The 26,112-nt window shown below is 37.1% G+C and overlaps 1 protein-coding gene across 1 annotated transcript; it reads right to left on the bottom strand.

Moving 5' to 3' along the window:
• Positions 1 to 1,314: 1,314 nt before the first annotated feature.
• On the bottom strand, positions 1,315 to 24,906 carry rab8a.S (RAB8A, member RAS oncogene family S homeolog). The gene is made up of 8 exons (XM_018243673.2): positions 24,696 to 24,906; positions 16,566 to 16,626; positions 14,685 to 14,745; positions 12,804 to 12,881; positions 12,429 to 12,518; positions 11,823 to 11,888; positions 8,368 to 8,418; positions 1,315 to 4,780 (listed from the first exon to the last, which is right to left on the bottom strand). The coding sequence occupies exons 1-8, from the start codon at positions 24,817 to 24,819 to the stop codon at positions 4,688 to 4,690; spliced, it is 624 nt and encodes a 207-aa protein (XP_018099162.1). The 5' UTR covers positions 24,820 to 24,906; the 3' UTR covers positions 1,315 to 4,687.
• Positions 24,907 to 26,112: the final 1,206 nt, after the last annotated feature.

Here is a 26,112-nt window from a genome sequence, read left to right as displayed (position 1 = left end):
AGGAAACTTCAGTGCTCCGAGTGCCATCTCGCCGGCGATTTACATTCTACCCGACAAGAAGGCAGGGGAGGCAGTTTGGGGAGATTAATCGCCCCAAAGTCGCCAGGCGACTAATCTCCCTGAATCGTAGCGCGTGTCTCTGCCCTTAAGGGCCCTTCTCCAAAATAGAAGAAGAGTATATTTGTCGCCTGGCGACTAATCTCCCTGAATCACAGCATGTGTCTCTGCCCTAAAGCTCTTCTGGATAGTGACTTAGGGGGTAGAGATCACACTGCTTAAATTTGCCATGAGTGCCAGCCAGTGTAAAGATGCCTGCTGGCCATTCATTTAAATAATATAATTTATATCTGAAAGAAAACCTTTCCTATTCTATACTTTGGGAAGAACCCAGAGTATCTTCTTGGGGGAAAGATTAATCTTCTGTTTACAGGGGGCCATGAACTCTTTATGACATGTCATGAATCCATATCTTGAGCTTTCTACTTAATGTATATAAGGTCTGTATACTCATAAAGGTGTCAATTACAAAATACTTTATTTCTCTAACAGCATGTATATCATTGTATTTTACAGCCTCCACAAATAGTTTCTCTTGTAATTTGCCTCAAGAGGTTAAGTCTGAGCAACAGATCATCCATGGAAACATTAGATACTGATTTAGGCTCTTCTGTATGTTAAAGATCATGTGAAGAAGGCAGCTCAGGGTAAACAAGAACTCCTCTAATATTCTATAACAGTAAGGGAACATTTACTTAGCTCGAGTGAAGGATTAGAAGGAGAAAAATGTAGAATTTTAACGTTTTTTTTGGCTACTTCGACCTCAAACGATTCGAACTAAAAATCGTTTGTCTATTTGACCATTCCATAGTCGAAGTAATGTCTCTTTAAAAAAAACTTCGACCACCTACTTCGCCACCTAAAACCTACCGAGCACCAATGTTAGCCTATGGGGAAGGTCCCCATAGGCTTTCCTAGCAATTTGTAATCGAAGGAAAATCGTTCGATCGATGAATTAAAATCCTTCAATCGTTCGATCGAACGAATTGCGGTAAATCCTTCGACTTCGATATTCGAAGTTGAAGGATTTAACTTCGATGGTCGAATATCGAGGGTTAATTAACCCTCGATATTCGACCCATAGTAAATGTGCCCCTAAATGTCCAAAGATGAAGTATTGTACCTGAAGCTAATAACATTTTTAATTATGGGAACAAGGCAGGAGGCCTGGCTAAAATCAGTAAACATCAAGACTGAGTACTAAGCAAAGGCATGGGAGCAATCCATTTTTTGTTAAAAATAAAAAAAAGACATCCATAACTTTAAAATAAGCTTTAATTTGTATTTTTCCTGAAGTGCAGTTGTCATTGTAAACAAAGCAAGTTATTACAGATCTCCAGCAGGACATGTTTGATGTGTTTATATCATATGGAACATAATCAGTTTCCAAACCATAATGAAGTCATTTGATTCTGCTGGTCTTACATTGTCCCCTCTAGTCATTGACAGAATCATTCTTTGTAAACATGAAAGAGACGAGCTGTACAGAAGCCAAATACACAGGCCTACGTGGAAATATGAAGCAGAAAGAAAATGCATCACTAAAAAATAACATAGCCCCAATGCATTAAGCACAGAGATGAGCTATTTATATGCCTTCTGGAATAAATTACTGAGCAAAAAGATGATGACGAGTATTTGTCACCTATGTATAGAAGAGGTTTCTGTCACTAAAGCAGCAGAATCAATTAAGTGCTCAAACATACATTTACTTTTTAATGATGGATTCCCTTTAAAAACCAAACCGCTTCTATAGTGTCAGTATTAAGCCTTCATTAAAGTGGCACATTTTTCTTTTCGTATGGGTTAAAGAGATCCTTTGGTTCTGAAATGCTGAAAAACAGGGCCTCTTATTTCCAGTGATATTTTCAGGGGGTTGTTGGTTTAAGAAGTTTGAGACTTGGACTCGTTTCTGCAGTCTGCAACAACAGAAATGTGTTAAAAGCCAGACTGACATTTTCCTATGATAGATATGATCATGTTAGTAGTAGAGCTAATAAAGAATAGATGCACTATTTTGTTTTTAATCCCCCAGCCCTAGGAATGAGCTGGAGTACAATACTCCAATTAGAAGTGTTATGCCACCCTCAGCCCAAGTGACAAAATTGTCTCTCTTTGCTTTATGTGCTCCCTGGCCAATCCACCCTCAAATGTGGCATCATTTCCAGGGTCATGTGGCACATGTCGACTCATGTGACTTTTTTTATTAGGGCCAGCTCGGGCAGATGTGGTCTACTCAACCATACCTGTATATATTTATCTGAAAGTACCATTGGACTGGGGGGGAAAAAAACTAACAAAAAAAAACAATAACACATCCCTTCTTTACTAGTGATGCTTACATTGAGCCTCTCAACTACTGGAATATGTCAGGAATATGTTTGGAATAACACTGACAATGGAGAGATTTGACACTACTTATTCCATCTCTCTGCCACTGGTGCTACTGTTGAAATACCAGTGCAAAAATAATTGCAAGAGGAGCACAAAGGAGTGATTATTGCTTGAAGCCCCTTGTGTGGACATATCCATGTAATAGAAATCCAGAGGGTTTTATAGGATAAAACAAAACATCCAGTGGCACACAAGCATTAATAAGAATTCTAGATATGGAATCTAAATAAGCAAAGGCATTGTGGGACAAGAAAACAAAACTGGAACCTGGACTAGAGTATCTGAGCCAAAGAGCTGTATTGCCAGTTTGAGCATTTCTAATTGGAGAAGACGGTATGCAGATTTAGTTGGAGTGCTAAAGTAATAAGTGAATTCCTTTACAATATCACAAAGTCCATGTATGATGAGCTTGCTTGAGCTGCAAGCCACAAATTCCATTCTTTGGTGATCCAACCTAAAACATTTTAAGACAATGGGACTAATTTACTAACAAAGGTGACAGTGCAGTGACAAACAGCAATCAGATCTTTTTCTATGGTAAATGGATTGAGGCAATTTTTATACCTAAGTAAGTAAAACTTGCCCCAATAAGTCAAGTTTACTAAAATAAGTGCTAAATAACACTAGTGCAGGTACCCATTGAAACCAAATAGACCACTGATTTCATTTTTTTAACGTTTTAACACTAGTTGACTCGCCAAAGTGTGGCGCTTTTAGGAACCTGCACTAGCAGAATTCGGCAAACATGTTAATAATAAAAGACCACTTTAAGAATCTAATTCACAAAAGTGCTGCTATGTCACCTAGGGTAAATGTATGGACTATACAGTTCAAAAATGCAAACAATCAATGCTTAATTGCCCTTTATAGCTACAATTATAATAAGCCAGGAATGGGAAATACGACATGACACAGTACTGATGAACGAATGAATAAGCAGCCAACAGTCTCATACACAGTCAGTAAGTCTCACAAGAGACGTTCTACATAAGACTTGCACAATATGTTCAGTGGTTGGTCATATCTACGAAGTAAGATTAAGCAGAGCATTTACAAAAGTACATTTACAAATACAATGTGAAAACATCTCAGCTACAAAAATGGCAGAATGGGAATTCAGATGGAAAGGAGTAATCTCTCTAATTCTGAACACAATATTCTGCCATTAATATTTCCTATGGCTCTACTAGGTATTACTGCAGAAACCTTCCTCCTCCCGACCCCCTAAATTTAGTGGAGAAAGTTTGTACTCAATTAAAATGGGTTTTTTTGTTTTTTTTTAAAGTAACAAATACCAGCAACCCCACCAATATTCCCTGGTTGTCCAAAATGAACTTCACAGTCAAGGAAAAACCCACCAGCCATACAGGGATGTCCTGCAGTAAAAGCTAGTGTATTCTAACAGGAGAATGATACAGTCTGTATGTTGAACTGCCCATTATGAAGTCCCTAACGAAGAAAAAAACATTACTGAGTGGAAATGTAACACCGTTGGTGCTCATGTCTAGTGGAGGCAACAGGCTCTGCTTCAAAACGAGGCCTGTGGTGATTGGACACGAATAGAGGCAGCATAATTTTATATTGGCTTACAGTTTCCTTTTGCATTTAAATATATAATAGAAACCCAAGACTGCTCATTAAATTAAAGAAAAATAACTCATTGTGTTGTCTACCAATAGGTTTGATATGGAAGACTAATTTTGGAATGTAAGTTAAAGGTGCACATATATGCATACAGGCTGGGTGTATGCTTGAGTGTGTGTGTATCCCTACAAACTTGTATTTGTGTATCTATTTGTTATATATATCTATATATATTATATGTATGTACCCAGCTATAAAGGATCATACATTCTGAGGTTAATGAAAAACCTATAATTGTAAGATATGGCTTTGGAATAGTCACCAATAAGTTTCAAATCAAAAATCTGATATTTGAAACTTGACTGGAACTCTATTGGAAAATATATACTTAAAAATAAAAATGAAGGAAAATGAAAGTCCGGTGGTTACCTTCATCCAAACAAAAGTGAGAAGAAAAAAAAAAAGAAGAAAAGAAATGTACATACTAAGAACATGTTCCAGATTAACTAGGTGAAACAGTTACTCTCATTCTGGGAGCTGGAACGCGGCAGAGCTGCTTGTTTAAGGTTTTATGTCTGCAAAGACAATAGGAGTTAAGATACAGGCACAGTCCAGTTTGATGGAGCAAAGCACTCCAATAAGGCAGCATCCCTCACAGAAGGACACATCGGAAAAAACTGCTCTTCTTTTGCTGGTCTTGGGTGATCTTGACTCCTTGGTTACTGCCTTGAGGACTGTTCCCCTCCTGAAATATAAACAGATACAGCTAATGTGAACATTATTCCAATGCTCTGGAAAAGGCAAGTCATTTTAATGCACAGATGCAATTGCTGGTTTCTGTAGGACTTCCACTTACGATGTCCTACAGTAGTAGAACTCAGTCCTTGCTCATTTACTGGTCATTAGTGACACTGAAATCTTTTATCCATAAATGAGAACAAAGAAAAGGGTCAGCAACGAAGAATGCCTGTTTTCTTTAGGCACAGACTTCAGAATTTGAACAAAAGAAGAAAATGAAAAACTGTTGGCCAGAATATAAAGAATGTCCTGCACACTTGCTGACTTTGCATGTATAGTACAGATACGGGATCTGTTATCCAGAAAGCTCCAAATTACGGAAAAGACATCTCCCACAGACTCCAATTCATCCAACTTATAAAAAAGTATTTCCTTTTTTTCTGCAATAATAAAACAGCACTGTGTGCTTGATCCAAACTAAGATATAGTCAATACTTATTGGAAGCAAAGCCAGCCTATTGGCTGGAATTGTTCAGTATAAAAATAAAAACTGGGTAAATAGATAGGCTGTGCAAAATAAAAAATGTTTCTAATATAGTTAGTTAGGCAAAAAATGTAATGTATAAAGGCTGGAGTGACTGGGTGTGTAATATAACAGCTACAACACTACTTCCTGCTTTTCAGCTCTCTTGGTTTCCACCGACTGGTTACCCTGGTGACCAGTCAGTAACCAATCAGAGACTTGAGGGGGGGCACATCGGCCATAACTGTTGCTTTTGAATCTGAGCTGATTGTTGAGGATCAATTGTAAACTCACTGAACAGAAATGTCCCATGTGGCCCCCTTTCAAGTCACTGACTAACTCAGAGTTAGAGAGCTGAAAAGCAGGAAGTAGTGTTCTGGCTATTATGTTAGTCATCCAGTCACTCCAGCCTTTATATATTAAATTTTTGCCTAACTATATAAGAAACATTTTTTATTGTGCACAGACTTTTTTCCAGTTCTTATTTTTACACTGAACTGTTCCTTTACAGTATGAAGGTCTAATTTACGTAACGATCTGTTACCCGGAAAACCCCAGGTGTCAAGCATTCTGGATAACAGGTCCCATATCTGTATATAGTAGTGCGGGTATGGGATCAGTTATCTGGAAGCCTGTTATCCAGAAAGCTTCATTATAATTAAATAATCCAAATGTTTAAAAATGATTTCCTTTTTCTCTGTAATAATAAAACAGTACCTTGTACTTGATCCCAACTAAGATATAATTAATTGGAAGCAAAATCAGCATGTTGGGTTTAATATTTACATTATTTTTTTACATGAGTAGACAAAGTATGAAGATCCAAATTATCTTATTTGGAAAACCCCAGGCCCCAAACATTCTGGATAACAGGTCTCATATCTGTACAGTATGTATAAAGAGGTACAGTATATTTGCATATCTTGGCATTGTTTGTCCAATATCTTAAATATTAGACTTTAATAATATGTGGTATTAGACATGCCTTACTTTAACTCACTCATTTGAATACATCTATCATGTCCTGATGCACTTTAACATCAGATTATGTTCTGATAAATTATATTGGTAACTGGATTTGCTTATACAGGTATGGGATCCATAATCCAGAAATCTCCAAATTATGGAAAGGCCATCTCCCATAATAAAACCTTAATAAAATAATTTACATTTTTGAAAACAATTGAAAATGTATTTTCTTTTTCTCTGCAATACTTGATCCCAAATAAGATATAATAATACATTATTAAAGGCAAAAGGGTTTAATTTAAACTATTTGTTTTAGAAGACTAAAGGTATGGAAATTCAAATTATGGAAAAAACCCAGGTCCTAAGCATTCTGGATAACAGGTCCATTCCTGTATTTAAAATTGAAGGTGCAGGGACCACCCTTCTGTGTTGTTCACCTTAAAATTAACTTGTAATTTACAGAAGACAGTATTATTCTAACATGAATTACAATTGGACTGACTAGAAACATAAACAATGAAAAATAAGAATAAAATTGTTGCCTTTAAGTCAGTCTGGCTTTTCATAATGGGTTGCAGGCTGGAAAGAGGCGGAATAGGAAGCCTAATAGCTTGAAAACCATTAACATAAATATATAAATTAAAGACCAATTTGATATTTGCTAAAACTAGGTCTATCTACAACATATTACAGTTTATATAAAAGGTTAACTTGCTCTTTAGCACTCGCTGTTCCTCTGTAGGAAACATGAATGTGTTGCACAAATGTACAGCACTAAGGATTTACAAATAGTAACAAACTATCAGCAGTAATAAGCCACTAAATACTTTATGGATGATTAATTTATGAATAAACAAATCGGCCATGCAATTTGCATATATTATATACATATATACCGACTGTACAAGGCACCTACAATCAGATTAATGTAATCAACTGACAAATCTTTATTACTCCATAATCTTATCAATGTGTTTAATGTTCAGTAAGTGTAATGTTCCTGTCTCTGGTGTTTCAGTCTGGCAGCTCAGTGATCCAGGAGAATTTTGGACTGATACAATTTGCTATATTTAAGGGCAGATTTATCAAAGGTCGCTGTGAATTTTCAAATAAAAAAATTCGAATTTCGAGCTATTTTTTGTTTACTTCGACTAGGTAATAGTCCAAATTTGTTTCGAATTAGAAAAAAATTAAAAACTTAGAATATTGAAATTTATCATGTACTGTCTCTTAAAAAATTCGAGTTCGACCATTCGCCATCTAAAACCTGCCAAATTGCTGTTTTAGCCTATGGGGGACCTCCTAGAACCTATTTGAAGTCAATTGGTGGACTTTGAAAAAACAAAGTTTTTTTTTTGGAAAAACTTCGAATCGAATTCGATCGAATGCGCTATTTCTTCGATTCGCACTATTCAAATTCGTCGAATACGGACCCATTGGATCGAAAACTGACCTATTAGACCAAAAGAAAAAAAAAACTTCGACTTAATTTCAGTTGGTCTTTTTGAATTCAAAGTTTGAAGTTTTTTTCAATTCGAAATTCGACCCTTGATAAATATGCACCTAAGTGTAATGTTCCGGTCTCTAGTGTTTTAATCTCGCAGCTCCGTGATCCAGGAGCATTTTGAACGGATACAATTTGCTACATTTAGTTGATACATTTAGTCCCACAATCTGAGACCCACTGAGCTATATATTTACACATAATTGGCAAAGCACACACAAATTGCAGCAATGTGTAGCCCTCATATCAACATGTATGCAAAAGTATTGGGTTGCTATAATGAAACTTTTGAGAACCATTGAAACATATTAATAAGCAATTAAATCTCATGAAAATTTAGCAAGAATCTTTGAAAGCCTAAATAATAAACAAGAAGCTCTAATATTAACAAGAACAGGCTTGTTAAATTAATAGCAAGTTGAGGCAAAATTCTCTTTCCTTTGATCTATGAAGTTCCACTCTATCCCTCGATAAAAAGGAAGAACAAGCTAGGGAACCCAGACCAGGGTGGGAGAGTGAGAAAAGTGGTAAATGGCTGCTTTTCAGCACCAATATCTGGAACAAGAGCACAAAGCAGCCATTAAATGTTTGTACTTACCATTCTCTTGTCCATTTTTGCTTTGATGTCCCTTGCCAATGTAAAAAATGCCTGTAAAAAGATAAAAGAGCCTGCTATCAAAAGCAATATTTCTTTTAATCTCTTGCCTATATATTACAAGTACTAGCCAACAATAAACAGGCACTTTGTGAATCTCCCCTTATAGGGAGGAAGGTTTCTGAAGTAAAAGTGTAAAAAACCCAACTAAAAAATTGGCCCTTAAGGAACAAATACACAGATCACAACAAATTTCCCTTTAAATTGAAATATAGATTCTTTTTGGTTTAAAGTAACCCTACTTTTCTACCTCTTTGAGTTCCACAGTTTAGTCAAGGACACCTTAATGTAAACTTTTAATATGTTATATTCTAAGCAACTTTTCAATTGGTCTTCCATTATTTATTTTGTATAGTTTTTTTTAATTATTCGCCTTCTTCCTTTGACTCTTTCCAGCTTTCAAATGGAGGTCACTGACCCCATCTAAAAACAAATATTCTACAAGGCTACAAATGTATTTTTATTGATTGCTGAAACTACAAACTGAAGAGCTGATGAATAAAAAGCTAAATAACTCAAAAACCACAAATAATAAAAAACTAAAACCCCAATAGCAAATTGTCTAGAAATATCACTCTCTGCATCATACTAAATGTTAAAGGGATACGATCATGGGAAAGCATGTTTTTTTTCACAATGCATCCATTAATAGTGCTGCTCCAGCAGAATTCTTCACTGAAATCCATTTTTCAAAAGAGCAAACAGATTTTTTTTATATTTAATTTTGAAATCTGACATGGGGCTAGACATATTGTCAGTTTCCCAGCTGCCCCCAGTCATGTGACTTGTGCTCTGATAAACTTCAGTCACTCTTTACTGCTGTACTGCAAGTTGGAGTGATATCACCCCCCCCCCAGCAGCCTAACAACAGAACAATGGGAAGGTAACCAGATAACAGCTCCATAACACAAGATAACAGCTCCCTGGTAGATCTAAGAACAGCACTCAATAGTAAAAGCCAAGTCCCACTGAGACTGATTCAGTTACATTAAGTAGGAGAAATAACAGCCTGCCAAAAAGTAGTTCCATCCTAAAGTGCTTGCACAAGTCACATGACAGGGGGCAGCTGGGAAACTGACAATATGTCTAGCCCTATGTCAGATTTCAAAACCGAATATAAAAAAAACCAAAACTTTTTGGTCTTTTGAGAAATGGATTCCATTGCAGAATTCTGCTGGAGCAGCACTATTAACTGATTCTTTTTGAAAATAACATGATTTCCGATGACAGAATCCCTTTAACTTAAAGCTGAAAAACCTTTTAATAAAATAATTAGAATTTTTTGTTTTCCTTTTTTCCTGTAACAGCACAACAGAACAGTACCTTGTACTTGATGGTAACTAAGATATAATTCATCCTACTGTCTTACTAATTTTTTTCATGTTTGGGCTTTTCGTTATTTAGCTTTTTATTCAGCAGCTCTTCAATCTGCAGTTTCAGCAATCTGGTTGCTAGGGTCAAAATTACTCTAGAAGCCATTAATTTGATTGAAAGATGGGAATATTAATAGGAGAGGCCTGAATAGATGAGTAATCAAATGTAGCAATAACAATAAATTCAAAAACAAAGAAAAAAAAGAAGGCCAATTCAAAAGTTGCTTAGAATTAGCCATTCTATAACATACTAAATGTTAACTTAAAGGTGAACCACTCCTTTAAGAGGTAAGGTATGGAGATCAACATTACAGAAAGACCCCTTATCCAAAAAAAAAACCAGAGATCCCAATCATTTTGGATAATAATTTCCTGTACTTATTTCCTATAGCAAAACCTAGGACTATATGGTTTGCTGAACACTAAAAAAAAGTGAAAGTAAAACTTTCCTTTTCCTTTTAAGCCAACTATAATCTCACGATGACTGTATCAACAAATTTCAGCATTTATCCATATCATACATTTCAGCTAGTGCCACACACTACTGCAGCCTGTTGCATATGTATATCCTGCTCACAAACAGTAATGAATGCTGGGATCTTGGTGTTCCTCTAGTGAAGAGTTTACACTCAATTATGTTGCTTGTCTCAGCCAAAAGTTGAACAAAATACAGATAATATCATGCAAAATGAAGAGAATTTTCAGTACGAGTACGGTAGGCCACTGATCCTGAGCAATATCCATGTGCCATGGAAATTGGGCAGTTTGGAAAATACTATCTAGCAGTGCATCATATTTGCTAGTATATTTTACATCAGATGTGGAAGTAAAGAGGAGCTGCAGCTTCTCCCATAGCAACCTAATTTTATACAGTAAATAGTGCAAATAAATTGCACAGTGCTTTCCAAAGACTATTCATCATTCCCTGCACTAGTGGAGCAGACAGTTTAAGTAACTAACATGCAAGCGCACACACCTTTACTTTATCATAAGCAATGAACCTTCCTATATGTAACTGAATAGGCATTTGCTTTTAAATCCATGGAGTGTTAGCAACTATTGTATCAATTGTAACAGCTGCTTTTAATGAAACTCAGGGATTCTGCAGGGACAAAGATAAGAAATGTATCAAGTAAATGTATAAATTTAGAACAGTTATAGAGTCAGCGCCCCCCCCCCCCCGAGCTGCTTTTGAAAGACACAAGAAGGTGAAAAATTAAACTTTACACTTCAATATTAGCAAAACTGTCACAAATATAAAATAGAAAGTAATTGGAAAAAGTCTTTATTGCTGAAAACAACTGAAAAAAGTGTTTGAAGGTGAACAACCCCTTTAATAGACACAGACTGCTGTGTGTGACTAAAATTTGTACAGTATTATCTATTATGTATATAGCACCGACATGTTATACAGCACTATACAGAGACTGTTCATCATTCACATCTCATAGCGAAGCTTACAATCTAAAGTTCCTACCATGCAAAGGCGTAGAGGCCCATTTATCAAAGGTCGAATTTCGAATTCATATGAATTTTTTTTAAATTCGTATACACTCACAATTCGACTGGGAGGTTATTTAAGAAAAATTTGAATGTCTAATATTCGATCTAATGGTTTCCGACCTGAAAATTCAAATGGTATTCAATTTGTACCAATCCAGTTTTTCTCCCGAAAAAATGTCAGGAAGGCTATTAACATCTCCAAATGACTCAAACGGACCTCTGCCATTGACTTGTACATGCACAAGCAGGTTTTAAGTGGTGAATATTCAAATCAGGACTGTTTCCATGGTCGATGTGTGATAAATCTCACATTCAAATTTACATTCGAATAGGGGGATAAAAATTCAAATGTGTAAATTTTGACACTTGAAATTCGAATTTACTATTCGACCCTTGATAAATTTGCCCCTTAGTGTCAATTTACCTGCCTGTTTTCTTATTTCAAGTGTGTGAGGAACCCAGAGGTAGCTAGAGTTTAGCAAATTGCCCTCTTACTGAATTAAGGATGGCCAGTTTACTTACATTTTCCACGTTGATATTAGCCTTAGCACTTGTCTCCATGAACTTAATTCCATATTCAAGGGCCAGCTGAAATATAAACAGTGTAAGCAATGGTAATTCAAGGCAAATGATGTTTTGTTAAAGGGGATGCATGTTATTAATGGATTAAAGGACAATGAACCTGCCAAAACAACAATCCTGTCTTGACCTTGCTTACATTTATTAGAGCTACCTGTAGGAAAATAATACAGTATTACTATATACCATATTGATTCCACTGACGTCATAAATCACCCCAGTGTCTTTCATTTTCAGATGTTCCAATCTCGTCATGTGTGAGGTCTAGGTCTGATTACAGTGTGCATTAAGCATGGGACATCAGCCAGGCATTTAAATTTAGGCGAATTAACTTTAAAGAGATGCAGAACAAAGGTATATATTTGGAATAATTGGGAAGTGGTTATGCACTATATTTTACTCCCCTTAAGAGAGGATCAAGTGTCATACTCAGAGTTGTAGTTATAAAGCATCTGTAACCAAATGCAGCCCCACAGCTTCTTCCTTATTCACCGCTAGAAGGGATTTAAAGTTCAGGTACCTAAACATCAAAACTATTAAATAACTCACCTTTTCACCCTTCTCTTTGGAAACTTGTCGCTTTTCATTCACATCGCATTTGTTCCCAAGGACCATCTTCTCAACATCAGAGGATGCATGCTGGAAGGCAAAGAGAAAGTTAAACATTTACATTTACGGCAAAGAGCGACCAAAGGATTATTTTCTTTGCATCTGGTTAATCAGGCATGTTGAACACTCCCACAAACCCATGGCCAGCTCTAGATATGACTGCTGGAACAAAAAATTCACATCGACAGATTTGCTGCTAAAAGGCAAAAATCTTTATTTTTAATAACCACATCGCTATTGATAAGTCATGCTACAGGTACTTGCACACGAGTGAAAGCAAGTACCAGCATCTGAATAAAACAAATAAATACATACCTCTTCAATGTTTCTGATCCAGTTTTTAATATTGTCAAAGGATTTTTCATTGGTGATATCATATACCAACATGATTCCCTGAAAGAAATGTTTCCTTATGAGATGATATCCAGCAGTGGTAACATACAAAGAAAGTACAACTTGTATATTTTATTCTAGTTTAGAAAATACTTCGTTTGAACTATTTTATGAATAAAATGTGAGTACTTTGTGTATTTTTATGCATACACTTATTTATATGGTACCACCACCAAAGGTTTAAAACCACATCAGCATCCAGCACCTAATTGATAAATGTAGAGGTGCAGGTTGAAGTCTGTGTCACATTTACTGCATTGCTGCCATATTTAACAAAACCTTCCAGGGAACCAGACACTGAATGTCACATGACTGACTATAGAACAAGCCAACCATGTTGGAAACTCTGTTTTTAAATAACAGGTATGTGGGTCCCATGAGATTTTAGACAATGAATGTGGTTGGGGAGGGGGTAGAGGGCTCCTGCATAAGTGGGAATACACTTAAAAAAGGAGGGTGGGGTTAGGTTTCCTTTAAATTGTAAGCACTATAGTAGGTCAGTATAGTAGGTCAATTAGCTTGAAAATATTATACAGTGCTGCTTAAAATCAGTACTATAAAAGGTTATAGGAGTCCCCTGGTTAGCACTGATCCCTCACAGTATGTCCTCACTATGCTTGCATGGGTTTCCTCCAATTTGTTCTCACTATGTTTGTGTAGTTTCCTTCCACACTCACAAATATATCTTTATAACTTACTTGGCTTCTTCTGAAACTGACCATAGTGTTTGTATTTATGTGCATATGGCAGGGCAGATTGACTAGGGCAGGAGCTGGTGTGAATGATCAAACATTTTCCTGTAAAGTGATGTGATATGCTTGTGCATAATTAAAGATAATAATATACAACAAAGCAAAAGTTACTTATCAGGGTGACAAAAGGAGGAAGTGGGTACCTCTTGTAGCAGTTCTCATGAAATACACTACTAGGCTTATTGTTGCCACATGCCTCTAATTAAACTGATGCCTATTGTCTACAGCAGGGGTCCCCAATCTTTTTTTACTCGTGAGCCACATTCAAATGTAAAAAGAGTTGGGGAGCAACACAAGCATGAGCAAGTCCATGGGGATGTCAAATGAGGACTGTGATTGGCTGTTTGGTAGCCCCTATATGGACTGGTAGCCTACAGGAGGCTCTGTTTGGCAGTACACCTGTTTTTTATGAAACCAAACCTTATCTTCAAGCCAGAAATTCTAAAATAATAATCTGCATTGAGGCCCTGGGAGCAACATCCAAGGGATTGGTGAGCAACATGTTGCTCCCTAACTACTGGTTGCTGACCACTGGTCTACAGTCTTGCAATATAAACACTTCAAATACACTTCCCTATTGCTTTATTTGCAAAGGGTGCCAATGGGCTAACTGCCCCCTACCATACAAAGAACAGCAAAGGGCAAGATAAAAAAAATAACCCAACTTCTACCCAGCTGTATCTTATTCTGTCCTGAGCACTATTGATCCTGATCTTCCAGCTTTGTCAGCATTACTGAGGTTATTTTAGAAAAGGAACAGAGACTTCATTATATGGGAACCCACTGCAAGCACAATTTACCTGCCCTGTAATTTATTCTAGGAGATCATTTTTGTTTGTGTGGTTACAAAATAGGTGTGGGGGGGGGGGCTTAATAACTAGCTTCCTAAACTACTGTTTTACAGTCTGGGAAAACCAAATCATAGCATGACAATATACTGGCCCACTCTTAATAAAAACTGTAATGCATCTCATTTAATGGATATCGTTATGTATGTGTTTTGAGGGTTTAAAAAGTGCTAAATATGTGGCAGCCTTAGTATATTACTTACCATCGCCCCTCGGTAATAAGCAGTGGTGATTGTACGAAACCTTTCCTGTCCCGCGGTATCCCTAGAATTGTAAAATAACACTGTTATGCCCAATCAATAATGCTATCAGAACAAAAGGGGGAGGGGTTGTTATGGTTTATGGTGAGAACCTTGCCTTGGACAGCATTTTTGTTAAGTTTCAAGGGTACGTATTCAACAGTTGCGGCATATTTTGAGACCCTGGGAATCACTACAAAGTTACTGCTGCTGGTGAACATTTTCCAGTTTTAACATTTGCCTGACAGAGGCTACTTGTGCATCCAATTGTAGCCAAAAAGAGGCGTACTATAGATATTGCTTCTGCTATGGAGTCATAATGACAAAAGGTCACGTCGTTGCCCAAAAAGGTAAACTATTAACAAGAAATAACTGTGTCCTACTTCTATCATGCGCGCTGAAATATATTAGTCCATTATGGCAAAAACTACCTTTCTTAAGACTAGGCAAAACAGCATAAAAACCATAACTGGTCATTTGTGCCTACTTCCTTCAGTAACCTTAATATTAAAGAAGGAATTGGGAAAGCTTGAGAGTAGCCGATATCCTCCTACTGTAGCTTGAACAGTCTGTTCCCGATTTCTCTATCGACCAGGTAAAGGCAAAGTGAATGCAGGGCAACTTGAAAGGCTGAGTTTCAGATAACATAACTATGACAAATAAAGCATAAATAGCTTATTCACAGCAAAACCTGAAATGAACTTAATTTTCATGCTGCAATTCCTTGTGGCTAACCAAAACCTGGAAAACCAGGATCATTGTATACTCTGCTACTTCATGATATTTTAGTCCCAAAAAATATTTAGTGTGGCATAACTAGATAACCTATGTAATGTTCATGCAGCCTTTGTGCATATATAAACACAGAATACATCAAAGGAACCTGGATGAATCAAGGCCAACTCAAACTGTATGTATCTAAAAAAAGACATCTTCCCATCTCTGAATGTGGCCCTTCTTGTCTTTTTACCAACACTATTGATGGCATGACCATTCATTCCTTCTTTCACAAACTGATAGAACACTGATCCAGGCCCTTATCCTATCCTGTTTAGACAAATCTCCTACTAATGGGTGTCCCAGAGCGAAAATCGTCAGCATAGTAGTAAACAAAATATTAAACAAAATCTGCTAACAATCAAACCCTTCACTCCTCTGCTCCTCCCTATATCCCCTCACTTGTCTCCCTGTATGTCCCTGTCCATCACTTCTGCTCATCTCAGAGATACCTTCAGGCCCGGACTGGCAATCTGTCCAATGGGGCAAATGCCAGACGGGCCGCTCCTGATCGGTAATTCGAATTAGGATATTAGGAGTTACTGAGGGATTATGTGACCATACAAAGGCACAAGGCTGCAGGCTGAGTTATACAGGGAACTCTGAGTATCACTCATGTATTATAAGGGTTAATGTACCCCCTACTGTAATGGTTAACTATTGAATCCTTGGCATTTTTAAATAAGATGTCCAGGGTTTATAATAAATGGCAAATCAACAAAATGGTTAATAAGGACACTAGATTTGTGTGGTGCCAGTAAAAAATATTTAACATATTTTACATGACTTACAGTTGAGAAAGGCAGCTCTTTATGGACATAATTTTTGCAGTTTTACCCCAATATATGTGTAGATCAGTACAAAACCATTGTGTGTTTACATGTGGGCTGCTTTGATGTTTTTGCCAGGCTGCTTTTTACTCCCAGTCCAGCCCTGGACACTTATCATTTGATTTATATTATTCATCTGGCAAGGGCACAGCATAGCCACGCACAGGCTTTTCAGTCCCTAGTTTGATTTTTCTTATTTTCTGCAAATACAAGAGACATTGAACAGACAACAGCTTACCATATCTGTAGCTTAATTCTTTTGCCATCTAATTCTATCGTTCGGATTTTAAAATCAATACCTGTGAAGAAAAAAGTTATTCACAATTTAAAAAGAAATCCAAACATAACAATACTAGCTGACAAACAAGTATTGTATAATTTAGGTGGATGGATTGTAACTTTATAAACAGTACTGGTAAAAAATAAATATTTAAAACCAACATCTATAAGCACATAGCACAAAATATCTTCAATGCAATGGAATGCCTTGGAATGTCTTGATAACTTCTTGAATTAGATTGTATCACTCAAAGAAACAATGACACCTAAGTGCTGGAGAACAATTGTATGTGTGTTCATAACAGGTGCCATTACAGTAGGCGTAGAGCCAAAGGGCTTTGTGGTGGAATGCAAATTATGGCATGGGATGATAGTCTGTATTTGCCCATAGGGACCATGCCCCTTAGGCTTATAGAGTGATCCAAACCCACCCCCAGAAGCCATCACTTCACAATGAAGGAAATGGTGAGGGAAAACTCCATAACACTATCCATTGTACATGGATATCGTTCAGCACTGGTGTGACAGCATACACGCACAGATCATATGGTCCCAACTTTCTCAAGGGTGGTGGAGTGCTTATACAGGCATGGGATCTGTTATCTAGAAACATTACTAGATACTGTGTCTCCCACATTTTAAAAAATGATTTTTCTTTTTTTTTATGTAATAAAACAATATCAAATAATAAAACAGGATTAAATAATGTAATAATAAAACAGTACCTTGTACTTGACCAAACTAAGATATAATTGATCCTTTTTGAAAGCAAAACCAGCCTGATGGGTTTATTTAACGCTTACATGATTTCTAGTAGACTTAAAATATGAAGATCCAAATTACAGAAAGATCCTTTATCCGGAAAGCCATGAGAATTCATGATAACAGGTTCCATACCTGTATACTATAATATTAATGAGGGCAAACATAATACACAAATATATGATCTATTATCTGGAATGCTTGGGACCTGGGGTTTTCCAAATAAGGGATCTTTTACATAATATGGATCACCATACCTTAAGGCTACTAAAATAGATGAAATAAACCCAATATGTTTGTTGTGTCATGCAACTTAGTTACCACCAAGTACAAGTTACTGTTTTATTATTACAGTGAAAAGGTTATAATTAGAAAATAGGAACTAGGCTTTATTTTAAAAAAAAAAAAAAAAAAGCAAACCAGTATTTCAGAATTGTATAATATGTTTCAGGATAATAGTACAACCACGGAACTATCTTCAACGTGAGCTAAATAAATAGGTTTCAAAAAACATCAGAAGAAGCAAATATAAATAAATCTATGGCTGATATGCAGCTGTGCTTGTTTAGGTGTCAATTTCGTAGAATAGATATATTTTTGGGGGGTTTGTGTGCCAATCTCCCTAATGATAAGCAAGATAGAAAAATTACTGTTAAGGAAACAAGGAGACAGCAAGGCTGATTTTTGTAATATCCTTTGTTAAATGCAGAGCTTTGTATTCCATATGTATTCCAGTCTTAAGACAATATTTGTAAGAGTCAGTCGGCTCTCAGCCCAAGTTAAAGGCCTATATTTCTCCGAACCTTTTCCTTTGTTGAATGCTTTGCACACAATATTTTTCCCTATGATGTGTTGTTACTGAGTGACCATTTACTTGCGAACAAGTTCATATAACTCAGCTCTTCCTGCTGACAACACATATATAGGAGGAAGTGACAGGCACACTGCTAATCTTTTGTTTCTGTTTAATGACAACCACAATGTGAAACCAAACCCAGGGTGGATAAAGCTAATCCAACAGTGCAGGGTGTTGCTTTTATACTCTGCTAAACTTCTCAGCATGTACTGATCCTGGCACACTCCTTTAAATCCGCAAAAAGAAAACCAATTGCTACAGGCTTACAAACGGCCACATTTATGATAAAATATAATACTCCGAGCTAATAAAATCGTCCTGTAAATGTATGTACACATTTCAAATATTGCATGTTTGTACAAACTAAATACCTCATATCGTAAAGTATAAGGATAAAAATATAAGGGGTTTCATGGTCGATATACGACGGAAGGCCAAATACCTGAGCAACTTGTTCCAATAACCAGATAATTACCTATATACATGTGACTCATCCTCGTCTATTTATATTTTTTCATTGTTTGCATCTACACTCTCCTACCGTGAAATCAGAGAGTCACAAACTCCTCTACATTCACTCTTTTGGCGCAATGATTACCGTATCCTAAAATGACATGTTTAACAAAGAACGATTTTTTTTAAACATTTACAGGCAGCAGGTTTACATTTATGAAATTTTCCAAATGTCTTGTTCCATATACCAGCAGAAACACACATGTACTCTAAAGCTCTGCTTAAAGGATAAGTAAACCTTAAAATAAGTGAATGTAAAATTGACGAGAGTGCTATTCTAAGCACTTTTGTCATTTACATTCATTATTTATTTTCTTTTAATTCCAAGATATTAAGGGATACATATACTGTTAAAATAAATTGTGTTACAACAGTGTCACCTGTTGGTCATTGTCTGACTACTCTGAGCACCAAGTAGTCAAGGAAGTTGTCAGGAGAAAGAAAGAGGGCTGGTCCGATGTTTTTCTGGTTAGGAAAGATTTGAGAAAGGTTTCTATTTTTTTTCCTAACCAGAAGAATATCAGAGAAGCCTCTTTCTTTCACCTGACAACTTCCTTGACTATTTGTCAGACTGGTCGGAAAATGACCAGCATGTGGCACTGTTGTAACGAAATTCATTGATGTGAACAGTACATAAATCCTCGAATATCCTGGAATTATAAAACAAAAAATAATGAATGTACATTGCAAAAGTGCTTAGAATAGCACTCTCATCAATTTTACATTCACTTATTTTTAAGGTTTATTTATCCTTTAAGGAAAATATGATGTCGAGACCAGAATTGTTCCTAGAAAATGTACTTCCTGTATTTGTAAAATACATATTAGCTATGGAGTTATGTAATTAAAGGTGCAACGTTTGCTACAGGTCTGGTCACAACCAATCAGCTGGCAGTATTTACAGGTCACCTGTTTAAAAGTAAACATCTGTACTTGGTCAAATGTAATGATATTATTATAATTTGAGGCTAGCTGTGCTTAGTAGAGGATCCATGCATCATACAGCTTACAAACTAATCACAGATGATTAAATAAATAACTGACATACAGTATATAGCCAATATACCATAATAATGAGGGGGATTCAGGAAAAGGGACAAGTGTCCTTACTGCAGCAACTATAACTTGTCAAACGTTATTGATCAAAGCTCAATGCGGATGTTGATGCATTTTAGTTGTTACAGTTAAGAAACTTTATCTGCTGGTACATCAGAGACCCATAAAAGCAACCCTTTTAACTACATGGGAAAAATTGTCTGGAAAGCATGTATCTGAACTTTTCTACTACACCAAATTCCACCACGAGATGACAATATATTTTAATCAATGTATCCTTTGGCTAAGCAGCTGGAAACAAATACATTAGATTCCTTGTGTTTCAAGCCAGTACCTGAAGTATCCAAAGATGTCCTCACAATATTGGGGCCTATGGTGCCCAACAGATATCTTGCCTACAGTCAGGCAAGTTATAGATTTGACCCCATACATGATAAGCTATTAACTACTAAATGTAGGCCCACACAGGTCAACTCAACTTGGTTAATTTGTTGAAATTACCCATCCCTTCGCAGATCCACCACAAGTAGATCCCAAAGGTGAATTGCAAAACCTATTGGTTACAGGAACACGAGAAGTGTATTATTAATCCGGAAAACAAGCAGATCTCTCCCTGATTTGCCCACATTGTGGTGGGCGACATCGGGCTTATCCGATCATGGGCCCTAGGGTTCAAAGATCAGATCAGAATGGAGACTAGATGGGCGGTCGGATCAATGAACAGATGCGGCCAAGTTTTTTTAGCCTACCCTATCGGCATCTGGCCTTTAGTTTATAAGGACTGATTATAAAAAAGATCTACTGGTGAGTAAACAACTAAATACAGTATAAAGAACAAATCAAAATGCACGTTGTGGTGCCAAGAAGCTTTCTACACAGCATTTGTTTTATTATACGGAAAATCAAATAAATCTGTAATTTAGCATCACAACAATGGCATTTTGACATAGGGCTAGGACTGCTAGGAATTTTTCCAGCTGCATTTATTTCTTTGTGTGCTGGCAAAACATAATAAGAATCCTGAAAATGATGGAACATTTGTAAACTATGGATTTTCCCAATGACTTTCACAAATATATCTGGCAGATTTACCTAGTGTTAGACTTGGTTTGGCAATAACAAAATAAATAAATCTTGATAATATTGCCAGGCCATGTATGGCATCCTGAGCCAGTGGTAGTTATGATAGAAGATTCTGCAGTCTTTTTGGACCGTACTGTAATTCTGTCCAAACATAATGGTTTCATGTACAAATGCCTGTTCTTGGTACATGGAGGCATTGGGCATCTGCTCACATGTTACATTGCATCATCAGGTATTCTTCGGCTAACAGCACATGAGGCTGGGGATCTTCTTTTCTCCCACTGCATTTTGTTAGCAGGCAAAGAAAAGCGTATGTGCTCCCATTGACTCCTACATCTACTGGCCTGGCTTTGGCCTGTGTGCACACACGGAGCAGACTACAGCGCACAATTAGATACTTTTCACACTTTGAGTGAGAAAAGCACTCATTGTGATAGCAAAACTGCCCAGCGTTGTCACTGCCAAGAACAACTATGGTGGAAAGCAAGGTTGCTAAAATAGACAGGTCTCAGCCACAGAAATATTCAATGATACAAGTAAATCAGGTCCTAAAGTTAAGATTATGTTTGGTAGGCAGGCTAACATTAACATAAAGGGCAAAATCTAGCAAAAAAAATATTCTTCTCTTATACAGATTCAAAACATAGGTACTGATATTGCCACTCCCATCAACATTTTCAAACCTGCACAATCAATGAACTTACCAATATCCATGGAACAAAAAAATTGTTGGGATCCAAGAAACATTTACTGAAAATGGTACAATACAATTTTACAGGTCCAAGTATGACCAACTTGCTTAAAGGGGTTTTTCACCTTTGAGATAACTTTTGGTATGATGTAGAGAGTGATATTCTGAGATAATTTGCAATTTGTTTCATTAAATTATTGAAGGTTTTTGAGTTATTTAGCTTTTTATTCAGAAGCTCTACAATTTGGACAATTCCCTACACAAAAAATAGCTTGTAATTCGAATATTTTTCATTTGAAAATTCAACTTGACCTTTGATAAATCTGCCCCTAAATAAACCCAACAGGCTGGGTTTGCTTCCAATAAGGATTAATTATATTTTAGTTTGGATTAAGTGCAAGTTACTGGTTTCATTATTACAGAGAAAAAGGAAATCACTTTTAAAAATTTGGATTATTTGGATAAAATGGAGTCTTAAGGAGACAACCTTTCCGTAATTTGGAGCTTTCTGGATAACGAGTTTCTGTGCAACCCTTCAATCCATTAACTTCTAGTTGGCTTTTAGTACATCTACAGGAAGGCAGCAGTCATTTGCAGCTGTTTCCACTTTGATCTTTAAGAAGAAAATGATTTTCAATGTCCCTGAATATGTTAATACCTGTAACTTTGTGTTTCTCCCACTATCTTTTGAATGTGCCAATATAACCTTCAGGTACAGCATTCCACAAAACCAAAACATTTTTAGTATCAGAAACTAAAACCACATTTCATTTAGTTTTAAGTTGAAAAAATTCTACTGTTAAGGTAGCATTCAGAGAGCTTGCTGTAAGTTATGTTATATAATTATACAAAAAGATCATAAACCCCTTAAATCCCTTTTCTACAGTATAGGTTCCAGCCTTGGCTAAACTACTTTCATAAAGAAAATTCTCGATTCCCTTTATTAAAGGGTAGCTTACCCGAAAAATAAACTTTTACTATGTTGCAGACAGTGACATTTAAAAGTCAATTTGGGACTGGTCTTTATCAATCATTTAGTTTTTATGTATTTTTTTTCATGAATTCTGCTGCTCTTTCGGTGGAAAATGAACAAGAGAGAACCCCAACACAAAAATAAAACTAAGATTGTTTGACATTTCAAACTTTAGTCTGGCAAGCACATGGTTGATCTTCCCCTAACACCTCAAAGCACTGTGTCAGATATCAAGAGTGTTCACTGAAACCATAGTAGCATTATTTTAGGCTATGGACGTGGCTGTTGTGAGCCTGAGTATTTATGCAGAGAGTTGGGACAGACAACCATACTGTATTTAAGTGAAACTAATAGAAAGAAAAACTATACCCATAGTTTATTTTATTTTTATGGAATGCCCCCTAAAGTAAGATTATACAAAATGAGCCCCCCCCCATAGGGTTGCCACCTTTGCTGATGGCTAAATCCAAACAGGGGTGGGGGCAGGGCAGATAGCATTGGGGGTGGGGCAGTGATGTAGGAACATGCATGATGACATCAGAAGTGGGCACAATAATGTTGGTTGAGTTAATGCCCCCTGGTGAGGATATTGCAGCTCTTAGATGTAACTGGATGGATTTCTATCCAGTTTTCACAATGTTTTAAAGTGTTGATGCCCAGTTCAAAACCATGCAGGTGGCAACCCTATCTCTAGCTATATTCTGCTTGTCGAGTAAGCCCAATCCTTTAATTAATAGTGCATATCTCCCAACTGTCCCTTTTTCGGAGGAACAGTCCCTCTTTTGAGAGCTCAACCTGCAGTCCCTCATTTGTACTGGAAAGTCCCTATTTTATCTGCACGGAACAGCCAAAAAAAGAAACAACGTTTCTAACTTAATTGGCTTTTAGCAGAGAGCCCAGAACAGCTAACAGGTGCAAATAAGATACTTGTAACAATTTTGAGGCACAAAAAACAGTTTAGATAAGGAGAAATATTTTCAAACTTTCATAAATTGCCAAATGAGCATGGTAATTAGGAGGTGTGGCCACAGAAAGGGGCATGGTCAAAAAATTCCACCGTTCTACGTGAGAAAAAAAAAATGACCTTTTTTTTTTACTTCCAAAATGTTTGGAGGAATGCTAGTATGAGACTGATTATACAGAAAGCTCTGAGATACAGCAATGCTAATTTAGATAAAAAAACATTTTTTTTATTGATTTGCTTTTTCAAATGTTTTTCATGTATTAGCCAGATTATTGTTCAGTTTCATAAGGCTGAAAACCGAACAGAAAGTTCAGGCCTTACAAAAACTGAACTGTTCGGGTCAAAACCGAACAGGGGGCAACCCTACCCCCCCCCCCCCCCCATCAACAACTGCCACTGGTACCTTTGCATAAATACAGGCATATAATGGAATTGTATGTGCTAACACCCATAACAATAAAAGACTGCCCTTTCTATTCACAGTAACTTTAGTTTCACCTTTATTATTCAGCCTGTCATTGAGTACAAAGGTTCATCTGAAGAGGTTATATCACTTGAGACTCATAAATAGCCATTGCTATCTAGAATAGATCCCTCTCAAAATCAGGTGCTGTATCGCCAGCATCATAACAAGCTTTAAAAGAATATATATATGTTACTGTTGCTTACTTTGATGGCACAAGACTGGCATGTCACGTTTCTACTATATAAAGGGAGCAAAGAATAAGGTATTCATGGGGTTGTTATACTACAAATGACAAGACAGAGCCTTTATGGGGTATATTCACTGTGGTTTCTCTATTGTGCCCATAGATGTACACTTATTAAGCCCCATTGGAACTGCTGATAAAAGTGCATCATTTTCTTTAGACATATATATCTATATCTATATATATATCAGCTCCACACATTTAAATCTTGTAGCTACAAATAAGACATGTTTCTATAGGACACTGTATAGTGACACGTACAGTTAGGAAACAGGAAGGCAGATGTAAAGTCATATACAATTAAATATGCTACAGAGGCAGCCAATAGAATAATTCCCCTCTGAATATTAATGTATGCTCATATGAACATATCCATACCCCCCCCAGTGAAGTGCGAATAGCCACAAAGAAGCCCCAGCACTCACCCCTGTTCCATTCCCTTCTCCCACCAGTTGCTCCCCACCCGGCAACCCTAACTCACCTATAGTGGATATAAAGGTTGAGTTAAAGGCATCTTCCGAGAACCTAAATAACACACACGTCTTTCCGACCCCAGAATCGCCGATAAGTAGCAGTTTAAACAAATAATCGTAAGTCTTCGCCATATTAAAAACTACTATACAGGAAATACCAGAAGCTGCGAACGATTGGCTGCGGCCGGTGTCAATCTATGGAAAACAGAAGAGCAATTGGCTAAGGAGACCCTGTCGTCACCCGCAACACGCCCATCCCAAGTGACCCCGCCCCTCGCGGCCGAACCCAGCGTAAAGTTTATCTGGCAAAAGCTGCCGAATCAAACTGAGAGGTGAGAGCTGGTTGGTGGAAGTCACGTCAGAGTGGGTGCTCCTGATTGGTTATATTTGTGGACTGCTTGATGCATTGCAATGTCCGGAGAATCATTCAAAGGTGTAGTCTGCGGAGCAGCTTGGCTTGAAACTAAGGCGCACAGAGAGTTTAGACCTTTTTAAAACACTCACAGCTTTCGTTAGCGTTGGGATGGAAAATATGTATAAAGTACTGTGTTTTAGGCTGGTTCGAAGAGGACGACTAGTACCGAAAGTATTACGAAGGCCAGTGTTACAGTATAGAGGCGTGGCACGCAAATGGCTTATATAGATCAGAAGCAATTCAAAGCCAACTTAAAGGGATACTGTAACCTAAATTGAAAGTATTTTCAGTTACTTAAAGCAATGGTAAGGGGCAGATTTATCAAGGGTCGAAGTGAAATCGAGGGAATTTTCGAAGTTAAAAAATTCGAAGTAATTTTTGACCATCAAATAGGCTACTACGACTTTGACCTTCGATTCGAAGTAGGGTTGCCACCTTTATGTCTGGCTGAGACCAGGCGGGGTGGTCTGTGACGTCAATGGGCTTGTCTATGATGCCAGTGGGCGGACATGTGATGTCAGTGGGCGGGGCTATGATGCGGCGATTGGCCGATCTCCGTGTCAATCAAGGGAATCCCGCCCGGTTTTCCTTATTTGGAAAACTGGGCAGAAAGTATAGACCAGGGCAGCCCCTCAAAATACTGGGCTGTCTGGGTCAAAACCGGACAGGTGGCAACCCAAATTCTAAGTAAAATCATTCAACCATCAAAGTACTGTCTTTTTAAAAAAACTTCGACTTCAATACTTCGCCAACTTAAACCTGCCGTAGTGCTATGTTAGCCTATGGGGACCTTCAAGAGCATATTTCTAAGTTTTTTGTATTCAAAGGAAAATCGTACCATAAAATCGTACGATTCAAAGCACAATCGTACTACGATATGAATACAATTGTACAATGCAAAAAATCCTAAGAATTTGAGTTTGAATTTCGTAGTATTCAATTTTTCCACTTCGAAGTTCGACCCTTGATAATTCTGCCCATAAATGTAGTGTAACTTAGGGGCAGATTTT

Source organism: Xenopus laevis, chromosome 1S (assembly GCF_017654675.1).
Source record: "Xenopus laevis strain J_2021 chromosome 1S, Xenopus_laevis_v10.1, whole genome shotgun sequence".
NCBI lineage: Eukaryota > Metazoa > Chordata > Amphibia > Anura > Pipidae > Xenopus > Xenopus laevis.
Note: the sequence above shows the minus strand (reverse complement) of the source record. Positions and strands in the feature narration are given on the sequence as shown.